Raw genomic sequence first — 8,589 nt, forward strand, 5'->3', positions numbered from 1 at the left:
CCCCCCCCCCCCCCCCCCCCGCCAACACTGATTGTTTAAAAAGAGAATGTGAGATTAATTACATCTTCTCTTGTCTTCTGTCAGGAAAACCCTCAATCCCCTTAAGCCCTGAGTGGAAGGGAAGGGCTCTCTCTTTTTCTAAATCCCTTGATATTTGGGCGGGGGTGGGGGGGTGGGGGGGTGGAAGGGGAACAGAAGAGACCCTTTGACTATTCCCCCTCCCTACCCTCTTCCATCTATTTAAGTGGCTAAACCCCCAGCCTTGGCTTGGGTTATTATGGTGCCCCAACCTGAGGTGTAGCCCCTGGGGAAATGAGGGAACCTTCCTGGCTCTAGGTCATAGTTACTCTCCTCTATCATACCACCACTTTCTTCCCTTTTTCCTCTTAATCTCATCCACCTTTAATTTCTTTCCCTCTGAACCCTTTATTTCTTTCCTTCTACTTTTCTTTCTTTTTTTGTCTATATGTCTCTCCATCTCTGACTCCTTACACAACGGTTTTTCTGCCCTTTTTCTGAGTTTCCCTTTATCTCTTCTCTCTGTCTCCCCCTCTCAACTAGTCTTCTTGCCTCTCAAGACTTGGACAGACAGAGCTCTCCTCCCTTAGGAGTGGACAATGCATTGCCACTGTCTGGCTGAGGGCATCCCTGCAGTTCCCAGCTCCTACTGGATTTCAGGTAAGACACTTCTCAACCCATTACCCCTCTTCCTTAGCATACCACCTGACCAGAGGAACCCCTTTCTTTATCCCATAGTCCCCCTTTTCTTTTTTGAAAATATTTTAAAATACTTTTAAATTGAATTTTTTTTCGGTGAGGCAATTGGGGTTAAGTGACTTGCCCAGGGTCACACAGCTAGTAAGTGTCATGTGTCTGAAACTGGATTTGAACTCACGTCCTCCTGACTTCAAGGCCAGAGCTCTATCCACTGCGCCGCCTAGCTGCCCCTAAATTGAATTTTTAAAAAATTATCAAGCATATATTTTTTCCCATCCCATCAATCCCCCATCCTGGGAAAAAGAAAAGAAAATCCTTGTAACAAATAACAATAATTGCTAGTGGTTATATGGCATTTTAAGATTTTTAAAGTGCTTTACAATTATTATTTCATTTGATATCCACCACAAGCCAAAGAAGTGGGAATTATTATTATCCTCATTTTATAGATGAGGAAACGAAGTGGTTAACTGATTTGTCCGGCGCTACACAGCTAGTAAGTGTCCGAGGTTGATTTTAAACTTGGTTAGTGGTGCAGTGTACAGAGAGCTGGGCCTAGAGTCAGGAAGACTCATCTTGCTGAGTTCAAATCTGGCCTCAGACACTTACAAGCTGTGTGACCTTGGGTAAGTCACTTAACCCTGTTTGCCTCAGTTTTCTTATCTGTAAAATGAGCTGAAGAAGGAAATGGCAAACCACTCCACTGTCTTGACCAAGAAAACTCCAAATGGGGTCATGAAGAGTTGGACATGACTGAAATTGACTGAACAACTTCCTGATATGTATAATAAAGCAAAATAAATTCTCATATTGGCCATGTCCAAAAAAATGTGTTTTATTCTGCATATTAGTCCATCACCAAGAGGTCCGTTTTTCCGTATCTCTACACTACCTGCATAGGGAGGTTAGTCCCATCATTGGACAACAGCTTGGGAGAAAGGGCCGGGTAAAACACTCTTTCACTGTCTCGTCTTCCCAGGCCTGGCCTTCCCAGACTGGGCCTACAAGGCAGAATCCTCCCCAGGCTCCCGGCAGATCCAGCTGTGGCATTTCATCTTGGAGCTGCTTCAGAAAGAGGAGTTCCGCCATGTCATTGCCTGGCAGCAGGGAGAGTATGGGGAGTTTGTCATCAAGGACCCAGATGAAGTGGCCCGCCTCTGGGGCCGAAGAAAGTGCAAACCACAGATGAACTATGACAAGCTGAGCCGGGCCCTCAGGTGAGGGAGGGATAGGGAGGAGAGAGAGGGAGACGGGGCTCTGAGCCCTTAACTGCAGGGTTAAGGGAGAGTTCTAGGTTCTAGTTTCTAGATCCTACTGGAGCAACAGGTTCTGATAACTTCCCCTTCAGGGTCCTGCCCCTTGAGGCTGTGTATTCAAGTCTCCAACAGTGCCTATGAGGTATTCTGAGATGTGGACAAACTAGCTGGTGTCTCCAAGAGATGGGCCATCTCTGGTCCATTCTGTTGTCTCTCTAACCTTGACCTCATTTTCTCTAGGTATTACTACAATAAGAGAATCTTGCATAAAACCAAGGGTAAGAGGTTTACCTACAAGTTCAACTTCAGCAAACTCATCGTTGTCAACTACCCGCTGTGGGACATGCGGCCTCTGCCCTCACCCCCTCTGCTGCTGGGTGCCCCAGGCATGTACGGCCCAGCCTTGGTGCCCATCGGTATGCAGAGTGAGGTAGGCACGAAGACTCTTCCTCCTCCAGTGTCCCTCCTTCCAAGGTCCTGCCCCAGCCTCATTCTAGCCACTTGTCCACATTTAACCCATCCCTTCCCGGCCACTCCTTTCAGGTGTTCTTAGAAGGATACCTCTGGAGCCTTGATCTTCTCCCCTTCTAGCTCCTCCACACTGTTCTGTTCACCCATCGGGCAATTATGGAACAGCTGGCTGGGCAGCGGAGTCTCCTAAGCCCCCTGGAGCCCACTGGGGATAAGAAGCGAAGCAGCGGCAGTGCCCATCGTGAGTGACTCCGGAAGGAGACAGGGGAATCCTAAAGTAGAAAAGGGGTGTTTTGTGTTTTTGTGGGGGGTTGGATTGTTACCTTGCGTGAATGGCTACAAGGACCTGACCCAGATAGCTTTGGTCCCTCCCCAGTGTCCAAATTTCCATCATTCTCTCCCACCCCTACCCATTTCTATCAATTTTCATACAAAAAGGTGCCTTTAGTTATTCCCTGCTGTGCTCCAGGATGTAGGAATCCTTCCTGTCAGTGCTGGGTTACAGAAAACTCTCTTCCCAGTCTCCCCAGAGGGCTCCTGGAACCTGGGCCCAGGTGAGTCTGCTGGCACAGAGGGTGTGGGACTGTCTCAGGACCTGCCTGGACTTGTAGTCCAGAAACAGAGCTAGACAGAGCTCCTGGGAAGCCCTGCCTGCTCCCTTCCTCCAATCCCCCCAATCCTGGAAATGCCCTACAGCAATCTAACTTCTCTATTTGCTAGTAGTTTGGGGTTGTTGTTGTTGTTCAGTTGTTTCGATTGTGTCCAACTCTTTATGACCCTATTTGGGTTTTCTTGGCAAAAATATTGGAGTAGTTTGTCATTTCTTTCTCTAGCTCATTTTACAGATGAGGAAACTGAGGCAAACAGGATTAAGTGACTTGCCCAGAGTCACACAGCTAGTAAGTGTCTCAGGCCACATTTGAACTCAGGTCTTCTCTACTCCAGGCCCAGCATTCTTAGGAAAAGAGTGCCACCTTAGGGGAAAAAAAAATCCCCAAATACTCCTTCACAACTGACTCCAGCTGTTGTTTTTGAGCTTATATTCGTTCTCACCTACCACCACCCCCAAGAAAGGAAAATGAGAATACTATTCACTGAATTTAGAAGCAGCTACAACCCTGAGCTCTGGGATTCTGGATTGTAGCTAGTCTGAGGGGGACTCCATTCTCCCTTATGTTCTCCCCTCCTAAGAAAGAGTGCTACTTTGGGGTCAGATGAGCAGCCTGGAGGAAGTTCATCAGGGGTCAGAAATCACTCATGTTGGGGCAGCTAGGTGGCACAGTGGATAGAGCACTGGCCGTGGAGTCAGGGTGGACCCGAGTTCAAATCCAGCCTCAGACACTTAATACTTACTAGCTGTGTGACCCTGGGCAAGTCACTTAACCACCATTGCCTTGAAAACAAACAAACAACAAAAAAAGGAATTATCCTGGGCAACCTTAAGAACATTTGGGGCAGCTAGGGGGTGCAGTGGATGGAGCACTGTCCTCTGAGTCAGGAGGACCTGACTTCAAATCCGGCCTCAGACACTTACTAGCTAGCTTTGTGACCCTGGGCAAGTCACTTAATCTCTATGCCTCCAAAATAAACACACACACAAAAAGAAATTACTCATGTTATTACAGAGCTTTAAAGTACTTTCCCTCCAGTAACTATGTGAGTTAGGTACAAATATCATTATCTCCATTTTTAAAATGAGGAAATGGAGGCTGAAAACAGTTAAATGATCTATCTAAGTTTATTCAGCTAGCATGTGTTAGAGGCAGGGTTTGAAACTAGTTGAGTTCTGACTCAGCTCTTTCTACTGTACCTTGCCTATAGCGAAGAAATTGTGGGGATGGCTGGGAAAATTGGCTTGGTGGAGAATAACATTATTATTATTATTATTATTATTATTATTATTATTATTATTATCATTATCATCATCATTAATCATCATCATCATAGCTAGCATTTATATAGTGCTTTAAGGTTTGCAAAATGCTTCATATATATTATCTCATTTGATCCTCACAACAATTCTAGAAGGTAGGTGCTATTATTACCCTTAATTTACTGATGAAGAAACTCAGGCTCTAAGAGGTTAAGAAATTTGCCAGCTCAGGTCTTCCTGAGCTCCAAGTCCAGAGACCTCTTGAAGCACTGAGCTACATTAGGAAATAGACCCTAAGGGAGTAGGTTTGAGATTGGGCTGTCTCTGAGTCTCCTCTTTAGCCCTGTGCTGACAGCTGAGGAACCAGTAAGAATTCCACTGGGAAGAAGAAATATAGACCTTGTCCTCAGGAAGCTCTCAGATGAAGGAAAAGATAGGATATACTCCTCCCCCAAGGGGATATACAAAGATGGACAGATAAGGGCATATGATTCTACTGCCAAAGAAAGCTTTCCTTTCAAGGTTGTTGAGATGGGGAGGAGTTGGAGAGATCAGAGACTAGAGGGAGTCCGTGTGAGAACACTTTCTGTAGGAGGGAACACACAATCAGGGTGGGAGACAGTGTGATGCAATAGGAAGCAGAAAAATTACCATGGATCATTTTATCTAGAGCAAAAACAGTTTGGGGTGGGGTGGTAGAAGCAAAGATGATGGTCCAAATGAGGGTCCAGTGTTGCCCTGGATGAGGCAGTTGGGTCAAGATGTTTACTGAAGAAAAAAAATATTTAAAAATGTGAAAAAAAGTTAAAAACAAAAAACCAAAAAAACTTAAAAAAAAAAAAAGATGTTTACTGAAGGCCAGAGAAGAACCATAAGACATGGAGATGGCAGTCTCTGCACTGCCGAGAGGAGGAAGTACTCCCTCTCCCTCAGATGTTGGCATCCTGGGGCAAAGCTCCGGACACAGTAGCTCATGATTGTTCTCATAGAAAATGCACCGATCTGGACTGCATCGGTTCTGGGTCCAGCTCTTTCACTGTGGTGGTGCAATCTTGGGCACGTCACTTCCCAGTCTACAAAATGAAGGGGTTGTACTGAATGACATCTGAGGTCCTTCCTAGATTTAATTATCCATGTCAGGACATTTTGCGTTTTAAGGTTGCTTCCAGGTCTAACACTACGTTCTGTGTTTCAACGTTCTATGTTCTAAGGATCCTTACAGCTTTGGCATCCCAGGATACTATGACAGCACTAGAAAAAGAAGGACGAGGGACATACAAAGTAAACCAATAGCGTCCCTCTCATGCCGAATCACTTTTAACTTATCAAAGTACTTTCACGTTTTTCATATTATTTGATAAATATTTTAACATTAATAACTTTAAATAATAATTGTGTTGACAAGTACTCATTTTTTATCTTATTTAATGCCTTCACCATAACCTTACTAAGTAGACAAGGCAGGGCAGGTATTATCTCCATTTTACAGATAAGAACACTGAGGTAGGTTAAATGATCTGTTGGAATCACACAGTGAGTTCATGACAGTGCTGGAACTAGAAACCAGGTTTTCTATAGGTTAGGCATAAATACAGGCCTGGAGATTGTAAGCAAGGCAGTACCAGGAGAAACAAGGGGAGTGAGGAGATTCAGGAGGGAGAAAAAATTTAGAATAGAGACATTCATGGGATAATAGAATTAGAGATCATACAATTGAACTGTCCCATTTTACAGGTGAGGAAACAGGCCCAGAGAGGTTAGGTGCCTTGCCCAAGGTCACACAGCAAATAATTAGCCATTAGAGAGTCTAACTCAGGTACTCCAGGTTCAAATTCAGTGCCCTTTTTTCACTACCAGGGGTTCTTAAGTATTTTTTTTTTTCATCATGGACCCTTTTGGAAATGTGGGGAAGCCCACAGACCCTTTCTCAAAATAATGTTTTTAAATGTACAAAATAAGGGGCAGATAGGTGGCGCAGTGGATAGAGAACTGGCCCTGGAGTCAGAAGGACTTGAGTTCAAATCTGGCCTCACACACAAAACACTCACTAGCTGTGTGACTCTCTGGGCAAGTCACTCAATTCCAATTGCCTCACCAAAAATAAATAAATGTATAAAATACAAAGGAAACCAATTATGTTGAAATATAATTGTCAAAATATTTTTCCCATTCAAGTTCGAAGACTCTCTGAAATCTGTCCACGTGTCCGTAGACCCCAGGTTAAGAATCCCTGTAACACACCAAGCTGTCACTCCTTCTGACTCCCTCTTTTTCTTTCTCTAGGTCTTGGCCCTCTCCAAGCTCCTTGCCTGTTGAGCCCCTGCTACCATTTCCAGAATCCCCGGAATGAACTCCCTCCTCTTGCTTCTTTGCCCCCTTCCCTCTCCACTCCTCTTCCAAATGAGTGGCCACGATTCTCGGGGCCTTTCCTCCCCCCTACCCTCCCAGAGCACCAGTCCCCTGGGCCCTCTAAGACTGATTCTCTACTTGCTGGAGTGGGATTCCCCACAGGTGGAAAGGTTTTCCCAGGGTTTCCCCTTCTGGCTGGGATGGGGCCTAGGTCAGGAGAGAGGTTGATGTTTCTATCCCTGAGGCCTGAGGAGACTGAAGTGAAGCAGGATTTAGAGGTGGGAGAAAAGGAATGTCAGAGACCTGTAGTAGATTTCCCCTCAGAGGTACATAGACTCAAAACCAGGGAGGAAAATCATGCGTCCCCGTGTCTGGAGACCTTCAAGGCTGTGTGGTCTTTGGATCCTCCTTAACTGGAAGGTGACTGATAAAGCTTCTCCAACCCCATGATTCTGCCCTGTCCCTCTTCCACTCACCTTCTTCCTGGGTCTACCTCACCCTGGCCCTAAGCCCACACTAGCTCCAAGCGCTGAACATGGGTTTAACTGAAGGAGGAAGGATTGAAGTTAGACCTAAAGAAGGAAATGAAATGGGGATCCCGAGGTGGGAGGGCAGGGGTTTGAGGAGAACAGTGAGGGCCGTGATTCCTCTCTTCATCAGATGGGGTGGGGCCATGGAGATAGAATATCCCTGACCTTCGACCAAAGATCTCATCAGTTCAAGAGGTTCAGTTTATTCCCCTCTTCCCACCCTCTCCACCTTTCATCTCAAGGTCTATGTGTGGGAGGAGGAGGGGATATGAAGAGGTTCCTCTATTGGAAAGTCCCCAGCTTTCCATCATTCTCTCAAAGAGTTAATCATAAAGGAAGGGATTAGGTTGGGGAAGGAGGGGGACCCTATGGCCTGAATGAGAAAATGAAGTCACTCATGTTAAGTGTCAAGAGTGACTAAGGTCTCCCCACTTCCCCAACACTAGCATGTGTCTATGTTTCTTTAGCCCTTCAGTCCTCTCCCTGCCCAGTAAGTGCTGTGACTCTGGGGTCTCTGGTTCTAAATGGACGCATTCCCTCCTACCCTCAGACCTCTCCCAAGTTCTGTCACCCACCCCACTGTGGTGAATAAAATGCTTTGAACCAAGAATGTGCTCTCTGTCCTACTGACTCCTGCTACCCTGTGTGTGCCCCAAACATCCCGGGTTCAAACATGACCCTTACTTCCCTGTTTCACCTGAATTTTCTAAATCACCTGGGAAAGTGCCTGCTGGTCTCTGGTCTCTAGAAGCAACCTCAGCCTGCTTAATCATGGAGGGAGAGAGAGATCTCTGTATTGGGAAGGGATCTTGACTTCCAATTCAATCTGGATTTCCCTGTCTGGAGGACAAGAATGGAAGCTATGCCCTACAGCTGAAATCTCCTCTGCTGTGTGACCTTGGGCAAGTCACTTAACCCCATGGCCTAACCAAAAAAAGGAAAAAAAAAAAAAAGAATGAAATCTGCTCTGAATTTTTTAATGGAGCAAACATCTGGCAGTTAAATAACGATCACTGCCTTCTCCCTAGGTTAGATACAAAGGCTTGAGAATTGGTCCCTTATTACTTTACCAACAAACAGGAAAACTAAGCCATAGAGTTAGAAGTCTTCCCTACCTTCAGAGCTCTGCCCTCTCCAGTCATTCTGAGAAGTTTATGGACCCTTTGAGGATGTACTTTTGACTCTTTTCTCTCAAAGCCCATTGTGGAGGACTTAATTCTATTCCATTTTGAAAAAAATTCTGAGGGGTGGCTAGGTAGCACAGTGGATAGAGAATTGAACCTAGAGTTAGGAAGACCTGAGTTCAAATTTGACTTCAGACACTTACTAACTGTGTGACTCTAGGCAAGTCACTTAACTTCTCTTTGCTCAGTTTCTTTAAGTGTAAAAGGGT

The 8,589-nt window shown here is 45.5% G+C and overlaps 1 protein-coding gene across 1 annotated transcript in view; it reads left to right on the forward strand.

Annotated features, from left to right (window-relative positions):
- The window catches only part of LOC114050160 (ETS translocation variant 3-like protein), a 14,909-nt gene extending 7,147 nt beyond the window's left edge, over window positions 1-7,762 (forward strand). The window contains exons 2-6 of the mRNA XM_027871775.1: window positions 562-678; window positions 1,697-1,934; window positions 2,214-2,403; window positions 2,565-2,685; window positions 6,601-7,762. Of these exons, the coding sequence (XP_027727576.1) occupies window positions 618-678; window positions 1,697-1,934; window positions 2,214-2,403; window positions 2,565-2,685; window positions 6,601-7,079 (1,089 nt within the window). The 5' untranslated portion in view covers window positions 562-617 and the 3' untranslated portion in view covers window positions 7,080-7,762. The remainder of the gene's footprint in view (window positions 1-561; window positions 679-1,696; window positions 1,935-2,213; window positions 2,404-2,564; window positions 2,686-6,600) is intronic.
- The last annotated feature ends 827 nt before the right edge of the window (window positions 7,763-8,589 follow it).

The sequence above is a fragment of the Vombatus ursinus genome, unplaced genomic scaffold (genome assembly GCF_900497805.2).
Source record: "Vombatus ursinus unplaced genomic scaffold, bare-nosed wombat genome assembly UNPS02014798.1, whole genome shotgun sequence".
In the NCBI taxonomy this organism is placed as follows: domain Eukaryota; kingdom Metazoa; phylum Chordata; class Mammalia; order Diprotodontia; family Vombatidae; genus Vombatus; species Vombatus ursinus.